The sequence below is a fragment of the Bos javanicus genome, chromosome 20 (genome assembly GCF_032452875.1).
Source record: "Bos javanicus breed banteng chromosome 20, ARS-OSU_banteng_1.0, whole genome shotgun sequence".
Classification (NCBI taxonomy): domain Eukaryota; kingdom Metazoa; phylum Chordata; class Mammalia; order Artiodactyla; family Bovidae; genus Bos; species Bos javanicus.
In genome coordinates this window covers 65,006,207-65,020,756 of record NC_083887.1, presented here as the reverse complement: position 1 = coordinate 65,020,756, position 14,550 = coordinate 65,006,207, and the positions used below count along the sequence as shown (strand labels likewise).

The 14,550-nt window shown below is 44.5% G+C and overlaps 1 protein-coding gene across 3 annotated transcripts in view; it reads left to right on the top strand.

Moving 5' to 3' along the window:
* MTRR (5-methyltetrahydrofolate-homocysteine methyltransferase reductase) overlaps positions 1-13,706 on the top strand; it is a 32,985-nt gene extending 19,279 nt beyond the window's left edge. For all 3 annotated transcript variants that reach the window (XM_061393888.1, XM_061393886.1, XM_061393887.1), the window contains 8 exons: positions 59-147; positions 2,544-2,724; positions 5,049-5,091; positions 5,636-5,822; positions 7,888-8,006; positions 9,187-9,279; positions 9,394-9,576; positions 12,138-13,706. In XM_061393888.1, the coding sequence (XP_061249872.1) occupies positions 59-147; positions 2,544-2,724; positions 5,049-5,091; positions 5,636-5,822; positions 7,888-8,006; positions 9,187-9,279; positions 9,394-9,576; positions 12,138-12,279 (1,037 nt within the window). In that variant the 3' untranslated portion in view covers positions 12,280-13,706. The remainder of the gene's footprint in view (positions 1-58; positions 148-2,543; positions 2,725-5,048; positions 5,092-5,635; positions 5,823-7,887; positions 8,007-9,186; positions 9,280-9,393; positions 9,577-12,137) is intronic.
* Positions 13,707-14,550: the final 844 nt, after the last annotated feature.

Genomic DNA, 14,550 nt, shown 5'->3' with positions numbered 1-14,550 from the left:
TAGGGGTTGGAAACATCTTTATTTTCTGTCGTGAACTCTTCCGCATCTCCCTGGACAGGCGCAGCCTTGCCCCAGCACGTACCTGAGAGGTGTTCTCTCCAGTTCCTTCTCACCTGGTGCCTCGAAATACGAGCCGTTCCCAAGAAGGTACTGTTTTTTTAAGTTCTTTTGGTATCTACTTAAAAATATGCTTATGTCTCTCTAGAGCTTATTCAATCATTTGAAGGCTTGGAAAATGTGGTCTTCATAGCCTGTGTTCAGAATAGTTCCCAAGCCATGCTGTGTCTTTGTGATGTCATGGACAAATATTTTAAAATTGCTCTTGTATTGAAATGTTATGTTTTCTTTTGAAACAAGAATTTCAAGTAGGGCTTTTCCTTAATCTTATTTTACTAGACGTTAACTCGATGTTGCGCGGTAACCAGGGATGAAAGTGGCCCTCGATGACATGGGTTTTCCAGCTGTGCACGGACACTTTTTCTCTAGTTGACAGGAGGCTTGGGGAGTGGGGCTTTCCCTCACCTGTCACTCATGTAAGGTTGGGAAGACCCCTTTTTGTGTAAAAGTCGGTAGTTAATTTATTACGTCAGATTCTTGAGGGAAAGGCGAAGGGTCGTGTTGACGCTGAGACAGGCTTGGGGGTGGAGACCCACTAGGTGTCCGTGTTGTGCCGCCGCCACCGCCATTTTTCTGGCCCTGTTGAGGGATGTTAATGGGTGAACTCTGCAAGCTGTTTTACCGAACTTGTATTGCCAGTGAATAAAAACATGATCACGTTACACTGCTCACACTGCAGTGTTCATTCTCTGTTTTATTAAGGTGCTGACTGCATTTATAGTCTTCGGGAAGTGAGCTCAATAGAGAGACTTAGTCCTAGGTATAATTTGAGTAAATTTACGATGCACTGTGATGAAAATTTCCTGCATAATTTCACAATTTTAGTTCAACTCTACCATCTCTGAAAACTTCACAATGTGTATATTTACAAATGTATTTTGTCTTACTGCAAAAGCAGTATGCTTGTAAAAAGTCTGGACACAAAAGTAATACAGGAAGCAAAAGTGCTTTTTAATTAGACCCCTGCAGTTAACAGGGCTTCCCTCGGTGCCTCAGAGAGTAGAGAATCTGCCTGCAAAGCCGGAGTTCTGGGTTCAGTCCCTGGGTTGGGAAGATCCGCTGGAGAAGGAAATGGCAACCTGCTCCAGTTCTTGCCTGGAGAGTCCCAAGGACAGAGGAGCCTGGTGGACTGTGGTCCATGGGGATGTAGAGTCAGACACGACTGAGCCACTGTCACACTGCAGTTAACATTTGGATTTGTGTTGTTAGTATATATGCTGTTCTGTAACATACCTTCTTTTATTAAAAAGAAATCATGAGTTTGCATATCCCAACGTGGAAACATACTGGAGATCTTATTAAAAGATGCTATACTTGTTGATTTGATTAAGGACAGTCCATTGTTTCCAGTTTTTCACTATTAAAAACCCATTTAGGTCAACCTTCTGTTTGCATCTGTATACACCTGTCTAAATTTTCTTTTAAAAATAAATTCCTTGGAGTACAATTACTGTGTTAAAAATATTTAGATTTTAAGTTTTAGTAACGTTTGTCAACTTGTTCTCCACGTAGTACAGTATTCCCTTTATTAGTACTGTGAAGTTTCTGTTAAGTGTAAAATGAGAAATATGCTACTGTTTCAGCCTGTAATTTAGGAGGGTTTATTGACTTGAGAAAGTTTGGCTGGAAGTGTTCTTGGTAAGCTCCTGCGCTCCTGTAGCTGGTGGGTCTCTGGGTAGGTTGGGCAGGGATTCTTGGCTAGTCGGTGGAGACCCGTGACCCCACGGGAATGTGATCTCATCACCCCCGTCAAGGGCGTCCGGGCCTGGGATGCAGTGGTGCCCACTCTGTTTCAGGGAGCGTTGTTGCTCCCGCTCTCCTGTGAAGCCTTTTGGGCAAGTTAGGTGTCCTCTTGTACCCAGTGCCTGCCAGAAAAAGCTCTTAATGGTGCTCAAATAAGTGTCGAAATCCAGGTTGTAGTCATCAGCTAAGACAGGAACAGGTATTGTGTCCTGAGATAAAAACATTTGGTTAATGAGGGACATCCTTGGTGGTCTGGTAGCTAAGACTCTGGGCTCCCAATGCAGGGGCCCTGGGTTCAATCCCTGGTCAGAGAACTAAATCCCACATGCTGGGGAACTAGATGCTACATAAATAAATATTAAAAAAAAAAAAAAGTTTGCTTGGGAGACTTGACTTCCTGCTTACTCACATATAGCTGTCATGTAACCTGAGACCATACTTATGACTGATTAGGTCAGTTTAAGATACAGGGAAGGTGACCAAAAAATAAAAATGGGTCTTCCCACTTCGATGGGCTGCCATCAGAGCAAATATGAAACGAAATACCCTTTTCCCGGTCACACTCCTGGTGGCCACACTCCCTTTTTTTTTTATAGTTGGGCACATCCCAGGTGGACACCAACCCCGTGTTCTGACGCTGTGACCACAGAGCACGTGGTGACTTGTTGATTTCTTGGCCACAGGCATTTCTGCGCGCGCTCGCGGACCACACTGGCGACAGCGCGGAGAGGCGGCGGCTGCAGGAGCTGTGCAGCAGGCAGGGGGCGGCCGACTACACCCGCTTTGTCAGGGAGGCCGGCGCCTGCCTGTCCGACCTGCTGCGGGCCTTCCCGTCCTGCCAGCCTCCGCTCGGCCTCCTGCTCGGTGAGTGGCCGCCGTCACAGCCCCCTCCCCGGGCAGCCCCTCTGTGCTAAGGTCATCTCAAGTTCCTGCAGGTCTGTGGGGGCACGTTTCCATACTGGTCAGTAAGCAAGCGTCTCACGGCTGGACTTCCTGGGGCCTTATCCAGCTGAACTGCCTTCCTGAGGTCAGAGGATCTCTCTCCCGTTTTGTTTTGTTTTGTTTGCTTTTTCAGTTTTCTTTCCTACCATTGTCACTGTCATTTGATCTCTCAGTATTATTGTCATTCCGTCGCTAAGAGGTGTCCGAGTTTTTGCAACCCCATGGACTGCAACACACCAGGCTTCCCTGTCCTTCACTGTCTCCCGGAGTTTGCTCAGATTCATGTCCATCGAGTCAGTGATGCCTTCCAACCATCTCACCCGCCGTTGTCCCCTTCTCTTCCTGCCCTCAATCTTTCCCAGCAGCAGGCTCTTTTTCTCCATTAATAGAATCAGTTGTAATTCTCTTTTTTCACTCAGCCTTCAGCCTAGAATCTGTTTTTCAGAAAGCACTTAGCCAAATTTTATCTAAAAATGAACTTTCCAAGAAAAGTATCTTTTTTAAGGATAGTGATAATTGACGGAGTGTGATGAAGTGTGCCCTCTGTGAGCAGGGTTCAGAAATGTCCCACCTGGGCAGGTCCAGATTTTGGTTCTTCAAGAGCCCAAGGGTCTAGTGCTGGCCCAGCATAAACAAGTGGCCTTACTCAGGGTGCCTCCGAGTGTGGACTTGGGGAGACAGGCATCCAGATAGAAGGTCACCCTGGTTTTTGTCCCGATCATGCCTTCTGGTCCTTGTACTCCAGCAAAAGAGAGTTTCAGATCTTCCTTAAGGATCTGGTGTCCGGACTTGGAGACGTTTACCGGGGATGGTGACTATAAGCGTTTATAGGATTTTAAAACCTTTGTTATTTAATACTTTCTATGTTTGTACTTTTGTCATCTCCTGTCTGTTTTCCTGCAGTGACGAATAGTGACAGGAAAGCATGTACTGTACTTTGTCCTGTTAGGCTGGCAAGGTCCCTTGTGATGCCGAGTACAGTGAAGGGCACTCCTTGACAAGTCAGGCCTTTACAAGTCAGGCTCCTTTACAAGTGAGGCCTTTACAAGTCAGGCTCCTTTACAAGTGAGGCTCGTGCTCCCTTTTTACTTCTTAGTGTTCTCTGTCCTCCTGCAAGTGGTGAGGCTGCTCTTCTCATTTTCCTGTTCAAATGAACACTCTTATCCTCTTTCTTTTGAGCTAATAGTTCAATTCAATCCCTCAGTTGTGTCCAACTCTTTGCGACCCCATGGACTGTAGCACGCCAGGCCTCCCTGTCCATCACCAACTCTTGGAGTTTACCCAAACTCACGTCCATTGAGATGCTGATGCCATCCAACCATCTCATCCTCTGTCATCCCCTTCTCCTCCTGCCTTCAAGCTTTCCCAACATCAGGGTCTTTTCTAATGAGTTGGCTCTTCACATCAAGTGACCAAAGTATAGACGCTTCAGCTTATAAACTTTAGAAGTTTCTATAATTGAGACTTACAGAAACTTCAGTTATTTCCTAATGTCTATGAGAAAACTTAATACACCTAGGGGTTTGTGTTGAGCCCTCTTTTAAATCTTATTCTGACATTGCAACTGTAAGACATTTAGAAAGGGCTTTCTAAATTTTTGCTAAATAACTATCAAAATGATAACATACTGAACACAAAAATTTCCAGAGTTTTATTAGTGGACAATTCAAATATTGACTCTTAGTCTCCTTTTGAAAGAGTACCTATGTGTCTTGAAATCACTGGATTTCTGGGTAACTTGATTTAAGAGTGTTCACCGTTACACTCCAGTTTTTTGTTATAACCCTATAAATATAAGGAAAAATATTTTCAGCCTCAGTATTTTCCACAGTCTAATCATCTTTGAGTCACAATTGTATTTCAAGTCTGAAAACTCTGGAGACACCCCAGAAAACAATATAGTTGGTTCCTTGACTCTGAAGCCCATTTGTGGACCTTACTCTTATTCCTGTTTGCTGTTTTAAAAAAACCAAACGCCTTTAGGTAGAAATTACTGGCTTCACATTAAGGAAACGGATTCTGTTTGGTCTTTAAGATTTGGATGTGGCATCTAGTAATGGTCTGCTTACTCACAGTGAATGTATAGGTACTTAAAAGTATGATGAAAACGGAAACAACAGTTGTTTTGAATATTTTAAATAAGAGAACACTTAGAAGTCAGACCTTTACATGTAGTTTACGTGTATACATATACTTTATTTTCAGTAGGAGTGAATTAATAGTTGCCTGTTTTTGCTTTTTTCTAGAACATCTTCCTAAGCTCCAACCCAGACCGTACTCTTGCGCAAGGTACTGATGCTTATTAACGTCATACGTAGCATCTTTCTCCTAAAATACAGTGAAACTCAGACCTTCAGATCCTTGCTAGCTACAGGTCCATTTACTGAAAACCTACCAGATTTGTGGAAGACGGCAGCAGACGTGATAAGGAGTGAAGAACACCAGACCTGGACCCCCGTCCTCCCAGAGTGCATAGGGCGTGGCATCTTCATGGCTCTTGCAGTCCAGAACCGTGTCCCTGCTTAGCGAGCGTCCAAGTCCTCCCCCTGTGGCCTTATTGGTGTGCCTGGCCGCTTGCTGGGCTGGAGGAGGAAGGGGAGAGGGAGGGGTTCTGTATAAATCTCATCTAGTCTTTGGGGCACACAGGTAACCAGAAACTGTCCTGAGTGATACCAGGATGCTGGGGGCAGGGCTGACTTTGCAGCAAGCAGCAGAGCTGTTCTCTGAAGAGTGCGCACACAGAAATACCCCTCAGTGCATAAAAAAAGGCCTGGTCTGGCCTGTGTGTGTTAGTCCTGGTGCAGAGTTTAAAAACTCGCCTCTGTCTTTGCAGCTCAAGTCTGTTTCACCCAGGGAAGCTTCATTTCATTTTTAACATCGTGGAGTTTTTGTCTAACACCACGGAGGTGATTCTTCGGAGAGGCGTGTGCACGGGCTGGCTAGCCACCTTGGTTGAATCAATTCTTCAGCCGTACATGTGTGCAAACCATGTAGATGGCAAGAAAGCCCTGGCTCCCAAGGTATGAGGAGAATGCAGTTTTGGTGACGTGGAAAGCGTTCATTGCTTAGTTGGAAAAATGTCCCCTGCATCATTCGTTACCAACAAACCATTCAAAGGAAACTCTATGCCACACTTGAGCTTTAGTCTTTTGGAAAGTTAGGAGAACATAATTTTCACTCAGTATTAAATAGTCCGTGTGTTTCCTCAATGTGTAAAGTATGAATTGTATACAGTACAGTATTCACTCCTTGCTCATCACGTTCGTAAACAGAAGACCTTTTGTGTTTTATATTTTGATTCACACTTGTCAAAATCTCATTTGAGACTGTATGCAAAGAGAACAATTACATTCTCCCTCTTCACCCATAAGAATGGTTGAAATCGAAAAAAAAAGTTGAGTCTTTATCATGAAGTCTTTTCCATGGTTTTGAAAAATAAGACATTTATAATGTCTTATTCCTGGTTTGGTTGCTCTGTTACTGAAATTAAAAAGTTGACAGCCCTTGGGGGAATTAAGGCTTCTGATATATACTTGAGAGAGCTTAAGAGAAGACTGGGGCTTAAAATTGCCCTTGAACTTGGTGTTTTCCCAGTCTGCTGCCTGAAACAGGTGCTTTACTGTGTGTGTTTCCTTACCTCCACAAAATTTTGAGAACCGAGAAACTTCTCTTTTGGAAAGAAATGCTGTAGTAATAGTGCTGACACGCAAGTATCGTGTCACTTCATGGTCTCATGAAATAGCAGGTCTCCAAAAAGTTAAAGACAGCATACTGAGACACTTGCATTACAGACACCAAGCGTGGGTGCCTCTCACGCGTCCTTTCTTTCCTCCTGTCCTTTTCCCGCTTCTTCTTCCCCATTGTAACAGATTTTTATTGACTACCCAGTTTTGAGGCCCTGGAGGTGTGCAGCAGGAGCCGACTAGTACTCTCCCGTCTCCTCCCCGTCCCTGGAACATGGGAGTGTGGTCTCTTCAGCAGTTTTATTCTGCTTCATGGAACTTATTATCTGTTTTTCTGTAGATGAATGTTTGTTTATTGTCTTTTTCACACAGTAGAATATGCGTCCCATCGACATAGATTTGGTTTGCTCATTTCTCCATCCTAAGTGCTTGTCATATTGAGTACCTTCAGTGAAATTGTTAGGTGGATGAATCAAGTGAATAAGGCTAATGTAATATCCATCACAGCTTCCCTCCAAAACGAGAGCAGCCATTTGACGCAACTCTGCCAGCTCTCCATTTAAAAGTGCTGTGTCCATCCTGTGGATGAACTTCAGACAGCTTCCCTTGAATTAAAGGCTAAAATATATACGATTATATCTGTATGCAACGTAGGGACGATTCCCGTCATTCTTAAGTGTTAGTATCACTCAGTGTAACTGAAGCATATGGCAGAGTGAAACTGAGAGTCAAGTATGTTAACAAGCTGATTCCTTGTAAGTGTCCCTGGCACATGGTTTAGAAGAAAACCCTTTTGAAATTGTAGCAAAAAGATTTTTATCTGTATCTCATTTCTTAGTCTAGCTTTGCAGCAAACCCTGGATGCACAGGAGCAGAGGCCGTGTGGTGCTCTGGCATCCTTAGGGCAGCCCCTTCGTTTCTGTCGCGCTTGCCTAGTTTCCGCTTAAACCCTTCACCCCTTCTTGGCGTTTGTCTGCATTGCCCCTTTATGTCCTGATGTGAAGGACCCTGTCTTCATTTTGTGTGTGCATTTCTTCATGATGCGTATGATGGGTTGCCCACTACTTTGGGCCTAGAAAAATAGCTCATTATTTATTTATTTATTCAGTGTTCTACCTCGGAAAAAGCCCTGTCATTTTAAAAATACTTTTGATTTAGAAAGAAAAAAATTTACAAGACAGACTTGTTTATTTCTCTGCGTTGACAGATGTGTTTGTGGTTTCAGTACGATTTAATGCCGCTATTTAATTTTGTGATGCTTCTAAGGGGAAGGGGAAGTGATGAAATTAAGGGGAAGTTTCACTTTCTGATTTCTTTGGCAGACAGCACCTTGGATATATGCTTTTGTTCAGGTTCTTTTTTTTTTTTTTTCAAACTTATGAGCATTGCCTTAACGTTTCAGCTATCCATTTCTCCTCGAACCACAAACTCTTTCCACTTACCAAATGACCCTTCAGTCCCCATCATAATGGTGGGTCCAGGAGCGGGCGTGGCCCCCTTCATTGGCTTCCTGCAACACAGGTATGTATCCCTCGTGGACCTGGCTGGGAGGATAATAGAGCGTTTTTTTGTTTGTTTGTTTCTTCTGGGGATTTTAGGATATTGGACTTCAGTTGTAAAATTTTTATTTTAAAAAATTATTATGAAATGTGTGATAGCATAGCATAACTTGTCACTGTGGGAAAAGTGAAAATACCGTCCAGAGATTTTGCTTTGTGCTGGAACTTCTTTTTTACTATAGTATTTACTGCCCGCACCGCCCAGCCCTGCAGTGCTGGGGACAGATTCCAAGCACATCTTCATGCTGTGTTGACGTGCGGCTGCCCCATCTGTTCCTTTGTTGTTGTTGTTCAGTTGCTCAGTCGTGTCCGATTCTTCGTGACCCCATGGACTGCAGCACGCCAGGCCTCCCTGTCCTTCACTATCTCCCCGAGTTTGCTCAAACTCATGTCCGTTGTGTCAGTGATGCCATCCAACCATCTCATCCTCTGTTGCCCCCTTCTCTTGCCCTCAGCCTTTCCCAACATCCATCTATTCCTTAACTGGGTCATCACAAAGACCCAAGTACACTCAGCATTTCAAAGTCAAACCCCTAACGCCAGTAATTTTCAGTAGAATAATATTAATTCATGTATCTTCATATCAGGGCATAATTATCTGATACAAATAAAATTGTGCTTCTCTCCCTGTGTGTAAAATAACAATTCTTACGTAACGGTCCCCAGGTGGTGGAGTAATATGCTTCGGGCAAAATCTTTGTGTAGTTTTCTTTTTTGTGTTGTTAAGAAAACAAAAAAGTGGGGCATGTCAACCATGTCTGAAAATTGCACAGCAGACTGTTCTACCTTTAAAGCCCTGTGCCTCTTTTCTATTACACTAACTGAGAGTTTTTAGTCATAAGATTGTTGCTAGTATTTAGTGTAGAAATTAGTTGAGGTTTCACAGTGTGGTCATTTGAATTACCCCTGCTCTGGAGATGTCATATAAAGGTCATAGATGTCTCAGCCCAGAGGTAAATTTACTTTCTCTAGCGTCCACTGAAGTGGCCGACTTACCCTGTGGACAATGAAGTGTAAATTCAGTAAACGGACTTTGAGTGACTGCAGAGTTGGGTTTTATAGACCTACCTGGAGAGGCAAAAAAAAGAGAGGTTGCTGTTACCTGTTATTTCTACCAGACCTCAGCTTTCGTTTCCCCTTAGAGAGAAGCTCCAGGAACAACACCCAGGGGGCCACTTTGGAGCCACGTGGCTGTTCTTCGGCTGCAGACACAAGGAGAGGGATTATTTGTTCAGGTACTTGCCAGCCCTTGTGTTGTAAGGCTTTGCCATGCTCTACAGTTGTCATCTCAGACTTCTCCAACATGAAATTACAAATCTTCCAGTGACCCGTTACGTATTGTGTTTCAGAGACGAGCTCAGACACTTCTTTAAGTGTGGAGTGCTCACTCACTTGGAAGTCTCCTTCTCAAGAGATGTTGCGGTGGGGGAGGAGGAAGGCCCAGCCAAGTATGTTCAAGACAGCCTCCAGCGTCACAGCAAGCAGGTGGCGGGGGTCCTCCTCCAGGACAGCGGTTATGTCTACGTGTGTGGGTGAGTGCAGGGGGTGGGGACAGTCAGTGGTGTTCATTAAAGAAACCAGGGGCCCATTGGTTAACGACCCGGACCTGTACGGGTGGGAGATCTGATTCTCAAGTACAGGGATAGAAATACAAGTTCTAAAGCTATTTCTATGTACCCTCGATAGCCAAGAAGTTGTTATCAGGAAAAGAAAGTGAAAATTAACTCACGCAGCCTTCCCTGGGTCCAGGGGTTAAGACCACACTTCCGCTGCAGGGGGCATAGGTTCAGTCCCCGGTTGGGGAGCTAAGATCCCAAAAGAAAATTAACTCGTGCATTGCAGACTGCTCTGTGCTCTTTTAAATTAGGTTTCTCTGTTTGTTTTTGCTATGCCTAATTCATTGTTTAATTGATTTTGATCAGTGAATACTAAACGTGTGATTTTTGCAGTCGACCTAGGAAAAGAGCTTCGGTTTTGACTCTGAGAATGGTTTCCCTCATGGCTCAGTTGGTAAAGAATCCGCCTGCAATGCAGGAGACCCTGGTTTGATTCCTGGGTCAGGAAGATCCTCTGGAGATGGGATAGGCTACCCACTCCAGTATTCTTGGGCTTCCTTTGTGGCTCAGCTGGTAATTAATCTGCCTGCAATGCTGGAGACCTGGGTTCGATTCCTGGGTTGGGAAGATCCCCTAGAGAAGGGAAAGGCTACCCACTCCAGTATTCTGGCCTGGAGAATTCCACGGACTGTGTAGTTCACGGGGTTGCCAAAGAGTCGGACACAGACTGAGCAACTTTCACTTTCACTTTTCACTGAGATTGTGAATTTAGGATTTTTTTCTTAAGACATAATTTGTAATGTCAAAGTTGACATACACCAGGAGTCATTCTTGCATTTCATCTACTTTTTGAGACAAGAGCCATTGTAGAAACCCAAGATCACCATAGGGGAAAAAAAATTTAGTAACTAGCTACGTGTTTTAATGGAACTCAAAATGTTTGCTAATTAAAAAGGAGTTTTGAAATGAGAAACTACACTTTTTTTTTTTTAATTTCTAAAACTGACACAGAAAAAGAAATATTGGCATAATGACCTGGAGATAATTGAAAAGATTTATAAAACAGAACTTACTTTTTGGACTTACTCTCTGTGATACATTCTGATAATGTCTATTTGTTTGTTGTATCATTTTTAAAGAAAGCTGACTTTGGCTCCTAAGTTGATTTCACGACCCATTAATGACTCCTCAGATAGAAAAAGTTGCTTTAGGTCAGAAACGACCGAGCTCCTGGATGTTGTGTTGGTTTATGTTTTCATGTAGCTTCTAGTGAAGTGTTTGGTCTTCCTTTTGTTTGCAGAGGAGAGTGCTGTCAGATTTAGGCTGAAGTTTTAAGTGCAGCCCTAAAATAATGGAGGTGAAGTCCGTGTACAAACATACATGTACAAGTATATGAATAACTGGTACTTGAGATCTTAAAATGTTAGCCCAGAAGTAACCCTTCACCATCACTGGTGCCTCATTCTTTCACATCCGTGAAGTGAGGTTGATACACTCACAGCTGGTCTGAGGTCCGAGGTGAGGGCTCAGAGTGAACGCCCCGTGGCTTCTAGTGTGGACCAAACAAAGGGGACCTTGAGGAGGACAGCCACCGAGGAAGGTGCGAGCTTGTCCCTCGTCCCAGGGGACACTGTCTCAAGGGGAAGCCTTTGCTGCTGAGAGTCAAGTAAGAAGACGACACAGGGCCCAGGAGATGTGGTAGCTGGAGCCCTGGACGTGAGGAAGGGCGGGGACGGGGGTGGCCTTGAGGTGCTCTCGGTGTGCTTGGGCAGAGCAGGAGGAGGACGTTGGAGCAGCCGTTATGTCTTTCTCAAGGAATCTCGCTGGAAGGGGCAGAGCGAGTTCAGCTCCCAGCACAGTGGAGTCCTGTCTGGCAGTTACTCATGCCGCAGATGTCACAGTGCCTGCCGGCGCTTCGGCCCGTGCAGGTGTCTGGAGACGGGAGGTGGGCAAGGTGCTCTCCGTGCCAGCCACCGCTCCCAGTGGGAGAGCCGGGCAGCAGTGCTCACGGTGCAGCGGGGGCTGCGTGGGGCCTCGCCTGGCCTGCAGTGAAAGAGCTGGGCCGTGGAACTGCACCGAGAAGGGGCAGCCCTCAGCAAGTTCTCAGTGATGTGTCTGTTGATAACTGTGTGCCTGTGTGCCTGCCAGGCATGCAGGCTTAGACTCTCAGGGGAACTCCTTGCCCCAGGAAGGCCTTGAGAGTGGAGGGAGGGCAGAGCCAAGGAGGGCCCAGTGCGTGAGGCCCTCAGGCACGTCAAGATTTCGGCTGCTCCTGGAGCTCAGAGCCTGCTGAAGGACTCAAAGCTGTGAACGGGGTGGTCAGCAATGCATGTGCTGGTGGTCCCTGGGCAAAGGCCTGGCCTTGGGCTGGGGGGTGTGGTGGTGACCAGTGCCTGGAGACCTCAGGGTCACTTTCCAGAGAGATGGAGGGGGCTGCAGTGTGGTGACACAGGCCCGGCCTGAGATTCGTGAATGCAGGAGGATTTAGTGCACAGTTCCTGTTCTTAAACAGAATGCTGTTACTCATTTTTTTCTAGAGATGCTAAGAATATGGCCAAGGATGTCCACGATGCCCTTGTGGAAATAATAAGCAGAGAGACTGGAGTTGAAAAACTAGAGGCAATGAAAACATTGGCCACTTTAAAAGAAGAAAAGCGGTATCTTCAGGATATTTGGTGATAAACCTAGAAAGTAAAAGAAGAGAATTAAGGTTTTTTTTGGCTGAAAGTTCTGACATGAAACTTGACTTGAAGCTTGGGATTTTCAACGTTTAAATTTAAAAAAAAAATTTTTTTTTCAACATTTCTTGGAGGAGGTGGGGCGGGGCGTGGACCATTTTAACCATACGGGGAACTTTCAATTCGGGTTTCCATACCTCCCCCCACCCCCTCCCCAAACCACCCTGAGCAGAAAGGCGGCTCTGACTTCTCCAGTAGCACCTCACAGGCCACCTCCACATCCTGGAGAAATTTTGCAGGGACGTTGACCGGCTCTCTGGGCTTCTCTGTTGGTGCGTGTGAGAGCTTTTCAGCGCAGGATGTGAGCGTGGGAGCTGACCCGGTAGGTGGTCAGGTCTTGTGAACTTGTTGCCAGTTTTTTTAATAATCTAAAATTAATTTTTATTTTATACAAAATACACCATAGAGAGTATTCATATGAGTGTATTAAAATTACATATGTATAGTATATCTGATTACATGTTTATATATAATTTTATCAGATGGTTTATTACCAAAACTATATTTCTGATAAAAACATTTTAAGGTAATGCTTATAGTGATTCTTTTCATGATGCTGGAAATACAAACTATATTTTGAAATTCCACTCTGGCATATGATTTACTTATACTTAGCATGGTCATTTCTTCTTAGTATCACAGTTCCAGAATTTAAAGAAATTTGCATTCAGATTATAGATCCATTTCCCATCTTTTGATTTCTGCCCCTTTTGATGTACTTTTAAATTTTCCCACATAATTTATTGTTATTTCTGTGATTGTATCCTGGGCTTAAAATACCTACTTAGTACCCTTGTATTTCATAAATTCCTGCTATTGTCTGAATATTTATGTCCCCCAGCTTCCCCCGCTGCCTCCCAATTCATATGTTTGAATCCTCACCTCTGATATGATGGTACTAGGAGCTGGTCCTTTGTGGGGTGACAAGGTCATGATGGTGGAGCTCTTAGGAATGGGATCAGTGCCTTTGTTTCAAGACGCCCCACAGGGCTCCCTGCTCCTCCTGCCCTGTGAAGACACAGTGAGAAGTCGGCGTCCGAAACCCTGAGGCCGTCACCAGAACCCAGCAACACTGGCACCTGCTTTGCACTTCTGGCTTGCAGAACTGTGAAAGATTTCTGTTGTTTATAAGCTACCCATGATATCTTGTTACAGCAGCTCAAATGGACTACCGGACTAAGATAATTCCCAACAACCCATTCTCTTTTAGTATTTGTCAGAACAGAAAACAAAGTCTAAAAGGGGTATGGAAATTTTTTCTCCTAGTCTCTGGTATATATTGTTTTTTTAATTAAAGAGATTGGCATTTAAAAAATCTCTACCTGTCAAAGGGTTCTGGTCATTTTGAAAAATAAATATCTAAAATAATACGGTATATAATCTTAAAATTTGTTAAGACTTCAAAGCAGTTTGTTACAACCTCTAATGTTACATATTTCATGTCTTTTACAATAGAAATATTTCTGGAAAAACTTACAAGGCATAAGACAACATATCAAGCAAAATTATGGGCATATATTAATATCTGTCAGCCAGAATAGACTTAAGGTGAAAACATGAAAAGGGACAAAGAACGATATTCCTTGCTAATCATTCTAACAAGAAAATACAGCTGAGAACGTGTGTCCTGTGCCAGTGCTGTCCGTCCATGTTGCTGTGTTAGTCGCTCAGTCATGTCCAACTCATTGTGACCCCATGGACTGTAGGATGCCAGGGTCCTCTGTCCATGAAATTATCCAGGCAACAATACTGGAATGGGTTGCCATTCCCTTCTTCAAGGGATCTCCCCAACCCAGGAATCAAACCTGGGTCTCCTGCAGTGGAGGTGGGTTCTTTACTGTCTGAGCCACTAGGGAAGCCTGTGAAAGTGAAAATGAAGTCATGTCTGACTCTTTGCGACCCCATGGACTGTAGCCTACCATGCTGCTCTGTCCATGGGATTTTCCAGGCCATAGTACTGGAGAGGATTGCCATTTCCTTCTCCAGCGGATCTTCCCAACCCAGGGATTGAACCCAGGTCTCCCGCATTGTAGACAGACGCTTTACAGTCTGAGCCACCAGGGAAGTCCTACAAGTTACCACGTTCCCATAGTGGGAGTCAAACCCGGGCCGCCTGGGTGAAGACCAGGAATCCTCACCGCTGGACCATACGGGAAGCCTATATGTGACCGCACAACTGACAGACCCCTAAAGAGAAACTGAAGAGTGTGCA